Source organism: Haplochromis burtoni, unplaced genomic scaffold (genome assembly GCF_018398535.1).
Source record: "Haplochromis burtoni strain Fernald_Lab_line unplaced genomic scaffold, NCSU_Asbu1 Contig_444, whole genome shotgun sequence".
Lineage (NCBI taxonomy): Eukaryota > Metazoa > Chordata > Actinopteri > Cichliformes > Cichlidae > Haplochromis > Haplochromis burtoni.
This window is the reverse complement of record NW_024582805.1, coordinates 194,773-207,360: the sequence shown is the minus strand read 5'-3', so window position 1 is coordinate 207,360 and position 12,588 is coordinate 194,773. Positions and strand designations below refer to the sequence as shown.

General features: G+C 47.9%; 1 protein-coding gene across 2 annotated transcripts in view; it reads left to right on the top strand.

The window, feature by feature from the left end:
* LOC121812138 (glutamate receptor ionotropic, kainate 5-like) overlaps positions 1 to 1,524 on the top strand; it is a 5,009-nt gene extending 3,485 nt beyond the window's left edge. For both annotated transcript variants that reach the window (XM_042213458.1, XM_042213457.1), the window contains one exon: positions 39 to 1,524. In XM_042213458.1, the coding sequence (XP_042069392.1) occupies positions 39 to 794 (756 nt within the window). In that variant the 3' untranslated portion in view covers positions 795 to 1,524. The remainder of the gene's footprint in view (positions 1 to 38) is intronic.
* The last annotated feature ends 11,064 nt before the right edge of the window (positions 1,525 to 12,588 follow it).

The window sequence follows — 12,588 nt, the reverse complement described above, 5'->3', positions numbered from 1 at the left end:
TGAAGGGTGTAGCTGAGTGCCTTTGCTCTCTCTCTCAGGTTTCCGTCTGTCAGGAGATGCTGACGGAGTTCCGTAATGCCGTATCCTGTAAGAAGAATTCTAGATCCCGTCGTCGCAGACCCCTGACCAGCACTGGGGGCGGAGTCCTACGTCACCCATCCCGCCTGACTCTGGCCGGTCCCCGCCCCATCCGCCTGATTCGAGAGATGCGTCTCAGCAACGGGAAACTGTACAGTGGCGCCGGCCCAATGACGGGCGGGTTGGCAGGGGTCGGGATGGGAGGATGCCCCGATCTGGGCCCGGGGCCACAGAGGCTCCTGGAGGACCCGCTGGGCACCAAAACCTCTAGCACCACCCCCCCTCCTGCGTCAGCCCTAGTGGCTCCGCCCGCCCCCCCGCGCAGCTTCCTGCAGGCCTGCAGTCACGTACGCATCTGCCAGGAGTGCCGGCGGATCCAGAGCCTGCGACCGGTCGCGCTTACCCCACCCCCTCCCCCTCCGCCCTCCTCGTCCTCCTCCGCCTCCTCCTGCTCCCGGGTCCCGCCCTCAGTGGCGATGACAGGCCTTCACCCCCGTCACAGCGCTCACCATCATCTCCATTATCACCACGGCTCCATGTCGCTGCCCCGCCTTCCGCCACCCCCTCCCCCGATGCCGACGGACAGAGCTGACAGCGACGGGGGCGTGGCGAGCCCGCAGCGGTACAAAAACAAACCTGTGCCCCCGCCCCGGCCGCTGCCCCCCAACAAGACCCCGACACACCCACCGACAGACTTACTCAGCGGACACGACTGAGCCTAAGGATGCTGTCTGTGGGGTCAAAGGTCACAAACACATTGACCCCAAAGCTGTACTGGTCTAAACTGGCTCTTCAGCAGGGGTCAAAGGAGGAAACCATTCTGACCCCTTTGTGGGGGTCATCCATTAAAGCAAAGACACGTCAGTGGACTGCACCAAACCTTTACGGGGGTGGGCGGATTGACCCGCTCTGAGGATGGAGGACTCCTCACGGACTTTTTACCCTTTTGGATTAAAGCAGACAAACAGGAAGTGACTGTCTGAGGCCGACCCACCCTCAGCCAATCGTCTCGCTCCATGCCGAGCAACGAGGACTCAGACAGACTGAGGTTTGATACTGATCCAGGTGTTTGTATAGACGAAACGCTACAGATACACACACTCACACAAAGTGGAGAAGAAGAAAAACTAAGTCTGTGATTGTATTTCCTGTCCTGTTGTCCAATCAGAGGAGCTTCTCCTCCTCCTCGTCCTGATCCTGAAGCTGATGTCACAGCGATCTGATCGCCGAGTTGTCTCATTTCTAAAGGTCACCTGTCAGCTGCCGGCGGCGCTGAGCTCCATCGCTGAATAATTTGGACCTGCTGTACAAAAAAACAACCTGTTGACTTTTTCCCTTTTTTACTATGAAATGAACGAACAGCTGCTGCAGTTGTTACACACATCTGTATTTGTTTTATCATTTAATCATTTTATTTGTATTTTATAACATCATTTTTATATTTATATTTTATTTTATTTTTGTTATCATTTTTTTCCTTTTTGTAAAAAAGAAAATATAAAGTTACAATTACAAAATATATAATTATAGTTTGTTGACATGCAGGAAGTGAAGCAGCAGCTGAAGAGAGAGTGCGTGTGTGTGTGCGTGTGAGGTGCTGTCTGGTGTGTGTGTGTGTGTGCGTGTGGTGTGTGGTGTTCTGTGTTTTCTCGTCAGCTATTGTGTGTGGTGTGTGTGGCGGGCGTGTTGCGTCGTGTGGCGTGTGGGCAGTGTGTGTGCGTGCGTGCCAGCTGTGCGTCCGTGTGCGTGTGTGGGTGTGTAGTGTGTGGTGTGTGCGTGTGTGCGTCGTGTCGTGCATGTGTGTGTTTCCTGATGTTTTCCCCTCAGATCAGCAGGACATTATTGATTCTCTTGTTATCATTATTATTATTATTGATATTGACTTGTGGGGTGACTGTAGGAGGGGTGCCGCCCTCTGATGTTCAATATATAGACTCATGTTTGGAATAAATAAATAAAAAACTGAAAGGTGCGTTGAGGTGCCCCGGGTGGAGGAGGTGAAGGTGGGGTTGGGCTGCTGGTCACGGAGCAGCACACAGGGTTTGTTTTGTTGTTTGATTCCCAATATTCCATGTTTTTGTGATCAGCTGTTCATTCAGAACTCGAGGGATGGGGAATTTGTTTAACGCCGGTTAGGAATGTCCTGTGGACGCGCACATCCAGTGTAACAGCAGCCACGGATGCAGCGTGAGCCGGGTGGACGAGGTTGAGTTCCTGGTGTCTTTCAGCTTTAACTCTAATCCTGCATTTTTATTTTATTTGTGCACGTTCTCCATCAAAGCCAGAACCCAGCAGAGAGCGTTTACATCCAGCCGCGTTGCCACGACAACAGCAGGTTAGTGACTGTGAGCAGAAATGAGCCCCGTCACATGTGACGGGACAGAAATCACCTCTGACATCATTCATGAGGACACCTGCAGAGATGCTGCAGTAACAGAGTGCAGCCAGCAGAGGGCAGTGCAGACTAAGGAAAGCCACAGCTGAGGCAGGCGTGTTCACATCAGCAGGTAAGAATGTGGAAGTTGGAGCGAGTCGTTCCTTAATGTGACATTTATTTATTTATTTGTTTCACACATGGTTCAACAGTATTTCATTCCCTACTTACAAATCCTCCTCCCCATTAATATAGCGCTGCACCCATGAGTGAAAAGCAGCAAACGCAGCTCTGTGTCCTTTAAAAATAATCGTTAGGATGGATTTAACGTGGTCCTGACCTGTTCCTATCAATGATAATGATTCTTCATTCAAAAATAAGGTGTGATGCACAAACAGTGTAGGAAACTCAGTTCAGCTGGTTGTGCTTCAGAGCAGATTTCATGACTGGGTTATCTCTGGAGGTTATGAGGTTTTCCTCAAAAGATAATTCAGATGATGAAGTTCATTAAAAGAACTGAAACTTCTGCTCTTTAGCTGTGTGATGCAAACGGGTCTTCATTTAACCCCGAGTGGCCTCGGCAGGAGGAAAGAGTCCAGCTTTATTGGACGCTGCAGAAGTCTGATGGGCGTGCTTACTGAAAGGTCTTTTTCTTGTAATACATGCACTGACTCTCCGTCTGACACAAGCCGTCCACACAACAATAATAAAGACTGAAACAAAGAGAAACCAAAGTCAGACTGACTGTGGAAACTCACTGACACTAAACTGACTTAAGATCAAGTTTATTTCTAAAATCCACAAAGACAGTAAACAGTTTACAGCACTTTTCTTCATCTTCTCCATCACGCTGCCTGTGAGCACTGTCATCAAACTCCCCTGAATCAGTGAGAATGAGGACTTCCAGCGTAGCAGCTGCTAACATGTTGGAGAGTTTTAAAGCCTGCGTAAGCTACCAGGTGTACCTAATGAAATGGCAGATGCATGTTAACTTGACAGCTATGGATGAAAATGTACCTGAACTTCCCTCCACCAGGCTGATGTTAGTGAGAAACATGATGGAGTGATCACAGCCGTGGGAACAGGGTCATAAATAAAACCATGTGACCATGTGATCAGCTGTGACTGGAGCTTTTTGATGGCTGCCCGCTGTGGCGTGGTGTTGTGACAGCGAGCCGGGCTGGGACAGTTGCGTTTTTCAGTGAGGAGAGAAGCCGTTAACCCGAGGAGGCGCTCGACCGTGTTCACGCCTTCCTCCTCCTCCTCCTCCTCTCCTGTGGGTTTGTGTACCTGTGTGAGGGAATCAGACGGCGCTGCTGGGAACAGGATGGACGATGCTGACTCGCAGGTTTCAGCAGAAAATGTTGCACAAACAAATTTTCCAAAGAGCAGGAAGTGACATCAGCAGGCTGCTCCTGTGAGTGCCTCCTCCTGCTGGTCGACGCCCACGGCTCGTTCGCTTACAGTCACTGGTTTCTATAATAGCAACATGACAGGTTACGGCGTGGAGGACGTGAGTCACAGACGTTTGTGTTTGACAGCAATAATAAAATGTTTCGCTGCGTCCTCTGCAGTGAAAACCACCAGACAAGCATGATGTCATCTTTATTCATCATCTGTCATTTTTTATTTTGGGCTCCTGGAGGCTGATATGGCAACAATAATACAAATATAATTATTAATAATAAGGCTCAAGCCGCGGGTCCCGGACTCGAGCTCGGGCTGTACGGCTGAGAGCGGCCGGCCCGGGCTCGAGTCCGCCGTCTTTACCGCACGTCTCTCTGCTCCTGACACTTCTTCACTGCATCTGTGAATAAAGCTAAGAACAGAAAACATCTCCGCCTGCAGATTCAGCGTTCTCGGTGGCGCTTTAATAGAAACGGTCTCAGACACATAAATATCTGAACACATTTCTGTCCTGAGACAAAGCACAGGTTTGAAATGTGGCAGCTTCAGCTCAGAAACCAAACGTGGGATCATCAGCAGCTCAGATTATCTGTCTTTAGAGCGTCGCAGGTTTCATCTTCACGATGAAGATGATGATCTACTGAAACTCCTGCAAACAGTAAAACAATCCAAACACAGCTGCCTGCAGGTCAAAGGTCAGCCCGCTGCGCTGTGGTGAGGTCACAGTTGGTACTTTTTTATCACACACGTGTACTTCTACTTCACTGAAGAGTATATGTACTTCTGCACCACGTGTCATGTGACCCACGCAGGGTGTGGCTTAGTTCCAGTTCAGCTGAATCCTCTCGTATCGGCTCTTCACACAGCCGTGACCACAGCTCCTCTTCATGTGTGATCATCTGATCACAAACGCGATGCGCAGACGTCTGTCGACGTTCGGAGCTGCAGATCTGAGATCTTGTCAAAACTGACAAAATGAAAATTTGCTATCAGATTTGAATCCAGCACCAAAACCATCACAAACATCTGACTGACAGCAGCTTCATGTTTCAGCACGGCAACGATCCAAACACGCCGCCAGCGCAGGGAAGCACGCCTGGACAGAAACACACGGGGGAACTATCAGAGCCTCAGCATCACTGAAGCTTCATCCTGACAGCGAACACGCCGGCGTCCTTCAGGAAGCCCGGAGAACTGTTCCCGAGGATCCTCACAGAGCTCCAGATTAAAGTTGCTCACAGCAAATATTCAAACTCTGTTTTTAACTAAATACACATGAATGTCTGAATAAATCTCTGCACGTATTTCATACTTTACTGCAAAACAGAAAGAAATGAGGGGCAGATGAAGACTTTTGCACAGCACTGTACTAGAAGGAACCAGAAGGAACCCAGGAAGATGAAAGCGTGGTGAGCAGGAGACCTTTGATGACACGAGCTTTGAAGGTTTTCTGCAGAATTATGAAGAAACAGATCGAAGGTCCGACTCTGCATTTCACGTTAAATTGGTGCAGCTTACTGAACACGACACACATGCTGGCTTTAGATTGCGACACTGTCAGATTCAAAGGATGTGACAATGACTGTAAAAGGCAATAAATCAGTGACACGCCCCCTCAGGCTGTCAGTCGGTGATTAATCACACGCATCATTTCCTCAAATATGCAAATACAGACGTCACATGATGCAACACTGCTTCCAGAAATAAATGTGGTGTAATGATTCTGTAAGTTCGCCTTTTTCAGGAGAAGCTGGTGGGAGTCATGACAAGAGCAGGTGAAAGGTCACGATGAATGTGGTGTGCACGCAGCTGTGAAGCTAAAGATGGAGTGCACATTAAAGGCACTGGGCCTCGCTCCGTCTGCTGCAGCCGCTCAGCGATGCTGCGGCGCTGGGATGGCACATGTTTGCTCAGAGAGACCAGTTTGTTTCCCCAGAGGAGAAACTGGGACTGCTGTGGAGGCCAGCAGCAATAACCTGAGCTCAGGCTCATATTAATCTGCTGCTTCGAAGAATAATTCTGACCTCAGTTCAGGAGATGAGCCTTGGTGACGTTTTATTAGGTGCAGATGATGATGCGGTAACTTTGCTTCACATTTTCATTTCTTTGATGAGGGGACACGTTCTCAGATGATAAATCATAAGCATGAGTTCATATCTCAAGTCTGAAGCTGCAGACATGGATGTAAATGTCCCTGCGCAGCATCCAAAGCCTACGACTTTCTTCACCTCCACCTTTGGTGGGAGACGCCCCTCCCGGCTGCTGCAGTCAAATACAACAGGGAAACATGGCGGCTCCTCAAACGGCAGACCCGCTCCTCAGCATTTTAGTAAATGATAACTTTAATTATAGGATGTGTATTCATGAGTACAATATCTTTTTTCTATAAACTCAACTAATTATTGAGCGTACCTTTAAACAGCTATCTGCTCTCAGAAGGAAATCCAACAGCAGCCGCCTTCACAGCCAGTGACTTTCAGAAAGACCGTCAAAGCAGGATTTAAAAATTAGGAGTGGCTCAAGACTTTTGCACAGTATTTTCTGTCAAGTTAAATGACTCTTGTGTTTACATGTTCTAATAATTAGCGTATCCAGCAGTTGAAGGTCTTCAGATTGGTTTTACTCACCTGGACAATCACCTGTCTGCGGTAGAGCTTCATCACGTGTAGGCAGGTGCTTCCTCCACATCTGTAGGTTGTTATGGAGAGAAATGATTTATTGATACACAGAATTTAGATAGAGGTTAGACTCCGATGGCCCGCCTCAGCGGAGCAGAACCTGGCAATGACAGGCATTGAGCTCAAAGAAAGGAAAAGCTCTCTTACTGATGCAGGAGTTCTACAGGAAGCACGTGCACGTAACCAGTAATGCATGGCACAAGCAAAGCACGCATGAGCACCATTAGAGTGAGATACTGGGGAAGGTGTGGTTAGCAAGGGGTAGAGATGGAGGCTGCGACGAGGCACAGAGCCGCTGATGGCCGACACAACGTAGAGCCTGCCGGAGGCTGAAAGATGCAGAGAGTGGAAGTGATCCCAGGCTTAGACACCTGAGGGCGGACGCACCTGAGACCATAGAGCTTCCTTATTCAACTTACATATGCTGTACATACACCTTCATCCGGAGAACTTCCAATAAAAGAACAGGCTTCTTCTGTGTGACCATGAAATCCATCCAAACACAAACACTGACGCTGGACTCAAACGTTTCCAGCAATTAGACGGCCCCTGCTGCTGTTTGACTGAACATGACTCTGACAGGTGGCCGTGTCGGGACAAATCGCTCAGACTGTGCCAGCTGGGATTTGTATGCCCTGCGGATTAATACATTCCCACAACATTTCATTTCTACGTTTTGTATTTGAATGTCAGGCTTGTTGGGGCAGGTTTAGTTTGAACTTGTCTAAAGATTCACAAACTGGCGAGGAAATCACCCGGGACCTAAACATGTACTGTCACACTGTGGATGCTCATTTCAGTGATTCAGTTTAAACCACAACAACACACAGGGCGCTTCGTATTGTAGGGTAACGACTCTACAGTTATAACGTATGGATGTGTGTGTCCACTGGTCGCTGTGGGCCCAGCACTCAGCTTCACACCCTTTTTTCTACTCTTGGCTCTGGATGATGTCATAGAGAGATGGCTCATGAGGCCATCTCATGCTCAAAGCTTCTGCCGCCCCTCCCTGAGCCTGGTTCTGCCTGAGGTTTCTTCCTGTTAAAGGGAGTTTTTCCTCCCCACTGTCGCTCATAGGGGGTCATATGATTGTTGGAATATTGTAGGGTCGACCGTAAAGTGCCTTGAGGTGACTGTTGTGATTTGGCGCTGTATAAATAAAGCTCTGCCCACCTGCCACTCAAACGTTGTATTTAGGACAGCCAATCAGAAAGCTGGTTCTGTGACAGTGTTTCCCCGGTAACCGTGGTGCTCTGACTGTACCTGTACTGTCAGCAGGGCTGAGCTCCTGTGGTCCATGTCCTCCCTGCTCACAGGGACTGTTTCCTTTTCAGACAGTTTGTGGGAGTTTCTGGTTTGATTTGTACAAAGTTCTCTTTGAGTTTCATCCAACTGAGGATGAAATGATCCAGTAATTACTCCAGACCACTTAAAGGACCAGTTCAAAGTGTCCTGAGCTGATCTCGGTCCTCACTTCCTGAACATTAGACCAGAGGATCAATATCACTCTCATCACTCCATCCATTAAATATGAAGCGTATGGGCTGGAACACTCACTCAAACATGCTGGAAGAGCAGTTCCAGTCATGGTGACGCAGCAGTGTGACTTCTAACGACTGCACTTCCTGTTCTCTGCACCTACAGCTCCGCCCACGAGTCAGTCGAGCTTTGCAGAAGAGCAGACGTGTTTACAGCCTGCTTTTATTCTTCATGGATAGTTTCTACCGTCAGTAGGGGCGTGGCCTGTTTGACTGACAGGTGGATGTAACACATTTATAATGACATCATCTTACTGAACTGTATTAGGTTTCAGTGTAAGCTCATAAAGTTTCCAGCAGTAAGCGAGTTCAGCTGTGCAGAAGTTCGCTTTCGTTGTTTACATCTTCTTGCAAAGGTACATCTCCGTCCTCAGGAAGTTCTTCATGCGGTCGATAACACTCTCATCGCTCTGCGCATTAAAACAGTCTCTGCTGCTCAGCTGGAAAACTGGGTGGTGTAACAGAAGCATGAATATATTCTGACTTGTAGATGATCAAACCTCAGACTGCTGTGGGGAAAAGTCCGGCCCTGTAAATGAAATCATTAGCGGTCTGATTCAGACTGACTCCCACACTGAGAGAGAAGGAAGCAAGCTCCAAGCTTCAGCTTCTGTTCTTCCTCCAAGCAAGCCTGTTATTACTCCAGCCTGTAATCACACAGGGACAGTAAAACCTGCTGCACACACACACACGAGAACTTATTCAGACGGCAATGACCCGCTGTGCCACACGGGGGCGATAGTGGGGCTAATAACAAATCTCATTAATTTATGTCTTTTTAACTTCTCTTGCAGGGTTGGAGGATTGAAACAGCCAACAGCCCGTCGGAGAGGAGGACCACATCGTCCCCGAGCTCTGAGGGCTGGGTGACTCCGGTGGATCAGGTGCTGCTGATTGAAGTCCCAGCTGCTCCACCCTCCTCTCCAGGGCCTTCAGAAAAGCCACACAGACAGCCTGGTGGTTGTCCAGGTGTGTTGTTCACCGGTGCTTTCTTTCATCCTCAGGATGCACCAGCCTGTAGATTTTGCCACTCCTGCGATTGTAGACGTTTCTCAGATGGTGTTTATCTGTTTTCAGTTTAAGGATGTCTTGTATGGGGAGCTGCTTTGACCGCATGTACTCTGTTCACAGCACAATCTGTCAAATCAACTCAGACCTTTTATTTATTTACTTATGTATTTTGGCATAAAGAAGGAATTGCCCACACTTGAACTGTCCAACTACTTTTGGTCCCGTTAAAAAGAGGGTGGTACCGACACACGAGCCAGGCAGAGATGACACAACAGCAAAACACTACAGAACAAACTGCTTCAATGGAGAAAAAGATGCATGCAAGGCTGACACACTGCATAGGACAAAGGGGCATGAATCACAAAGTGGTTTTAGGAGAAGTAGAAACACACGAGCTTGGAACTGGAGTTTTGAAAAGCCAAAGCAAACAAAGAAAGAATTATAGCAGTGTTTTATGATGTTGAGAAAGCATGTATGATAAGATGTGGAGACAAGGTTTACTAATTAAAGATGGTATCAGGGCGACTGCACAGATGGATAAAGTAAGGACAGGAAACAAGTATTCAAAGACATGTATAGTAGGAAATGTAACACCACAGTGGAGCAGAGCGAGCCACTTATTATTTTATCATTTTCACTGATGATAAATGATGTGTTGTAGACAGAGGAATGGGATTTCCCTTTTTGCAGATGATGGCGACGTGTGGAAGAGAGGATGGAGTTTATTACTAGAAAGGTACAGGAAGTGGTTTTAAAGCTGAAGGACGGTCACGCGAGTGGGTACGAACAATGTTTTTACAAGGAAAGACATCAAGTAAGGACGTTAAACTAAAGTAGAAGAAGTGAAACAACATTTCCTGGGGTTTGGTTTGATGACACGTTCAGACAAATGCAAGAAAGTGTTAAACATCATGAGAAGTTTGAGTGGACGTGACAGAACAGGCCTGAGGGTTATATACAGGTCAGTGTGTGCATGTGTGGCTCGGGTTAGATCGTGTCCAGTACGGAGCATTGAGACTCTGTACAGGTGAACTCAGACAGGTAGAACCAGGAGAGAACAGCTAACACTGAGTTACTGGGCGGATCATCGGGAAACAGCTGGGCTGGAGAAAGAAGAAAAAGACGTGAGCCGTTTTATTTGGACTGTGAATAGATCAGGTCAATAAGTCAAACAGTCATTACCAGAAATACAGCCGTGGATACTTCCAGAAGCTGCAGTAGACTCACTGTTGGAAAGGAGAAACGAGGAGTTTACTTTAAACTGGCAAACAGCACAGAAACATATTCATCAATATTGCTAGTTACGGATTACTTTTTTCAAGTAACTTGACCAACACTGAGGATAAGTGATGGGCTTTCAGCACAGACAGAGGAACGGCTGTGATGTTATCAGCCGGGCTGAAGACACCACACCATTAAAATCAGTCATTTGTTCAGATTCCAGTTCATTGTAAGTACGTTTCCAGTGCAGCCATTCAGAAAGTAGCCGGGACAGAAACTCAACAATACAGAGTGAACACGATGGCTCTGATGATTACAAGAAGACAACTGATTTACTGAAGAAGTGAAACTTATCAGGCACATCTAATTATCTTAGACACACACGTCTGTATCATAGGATCTAATCTTAAGTGACTTTCTGGTCCACACTCCATACCAGCTGCTGAAGGTAACGCACCAGTTTGTTGACTGTCAGCCGCCAATAAACACCAAAGAAGAAGAGTCTGAAAGCAAGGCAGGGAGGAGAGGGCCACAACAAAGGCTGGAACATCTTCATCCTCTGAGCAGCTCTCTGTCAGCTCTGTGAGGATCCTCAGGAACAGTTCTCCAGGCTTCCTGAAGGACACCCAAAGCTCTTTGGATGTTTCTGCCTCCTGTTCTCTGTCAGCGTGATCCCACGCTGCTCCACGGATGCTCCGGGTCTCTGCGGAGGCCCATCCGTGACTGACAGAGTGTAAAGATAAAATGTTAAATTTGCTCTTCGATAACTTATCTTTTATCTGTAGACACAACACAGCTTATCTTTGAGCCTTTTTATGTTTGACTGAAACACAGAGCAGACTGAAGTCACTTCACAAACATGAGGAAAAGGTCCAAAGACGAACTATTGATCCAGACTTCTTTAGAAATGATAAGAAAGCCTTCATCTCAGTTCAACACCAAATCAACAGTCGCCTACAGAGAGAAACTCAACAATCCGACGGTCCTAAACACTTGGCGACAGCGAGGAGGAAGAGACCCCTTGTAACAGGAAGGAACCTCTGGCAGGAGCAGGCTCAGGGAGGGGCGCCCACCTGCTGTGGCCGGTGGGGGTGAGGGCAACACTGTGACATCATGAGGACAGCTAGCTCTGTGTGCTCTGCAGCGCTGCGTGATGAATAACTCTTTGTCTTTGCTGGTAACACAGTGACCTCGTGCTCGAATTCCTGGTGGGGGAGCGCCTTCTCCTCGGGCTCCTCCCACACTCCCGCCCTGCATGTATTACTGTTACACATTCCTGAGTAAATACTGCAGGCGTGTCAGGTCCTGTCAGCCGTACTGCTCCAGCGCACACAAACACAAAGTGTGCGCCGTCGAGCGAGAACAAGTTTCTTCTTTTTCTGCAGTTTTCTTTACAGGACCTGCAGCTTTCCACCGTGAACGCCAGAAGGCCTACCTGCACCGGTCACCTGCTCCTAAACCTGATTGGCTGAATGCTACTCACTTTAAATGTTGGCACGAACACTTCACTGTGCTGTATTTACAGTATTCAGTGATTACATTTCTGAAATTAATAATCCTACTCCCAGTTGTCCTGCTTTGCCTTACCACCACTCCATTTCTCTTTCACACCACCTCCGGCGCTCCCGGCCTCGCTCTCCTTCACCTTGCCTCCTGCACACACGCATTATTCGTAATTATCCCGTCACACTTTACTTGTGTTTCAAATGTTAGTTTGTCAGATGTGAACATGTTTTGTAGGACCATGTTTTCACATTTTACCTCAGTTTGTGTTTGCAGGGTAGCGTTCCACTCTGAGGTGCTGCACAGGTAAGCAGCATTTAAAGTATGCCTTTATTCATTTATGAGACGCGTGCTTTCTTGGCAGCGGTTTTAGGCTGGATGCCACTCCTCTCCTGCCCTCTCCAGTGACCCAGGCTTGAGAGGAAACCGCCTCTTTAGAAACCTTATCAAGATAAGAAAAGGTGTGGAGCAGCTTTTAGAAGCTCAGGCTGATGGAGACGAGATCCGTTTGCCCGATGCAGTGATGTAAGTATTGATCTCTCAGCCGTTCAGGGTCACGCGAGGCTCTCGGAGAGGCTGCGGCGTGTTAGGTCTGTGTTACTCGAGCTCAGACTCCAGTTTGGTTCTGCAGGTTTTGGTTTTCCTGACTTCAAAGTTTGCATGTGTGAAATGTTGGTTTCACTTTGACACGCAACACGTCAACATGCAACAAGCACAGGCGGTCTGTGTGTGTGTTAGTTTGTGTTTGTGTGTCTGTTTGTTTCTGTGTGTTTGTTTA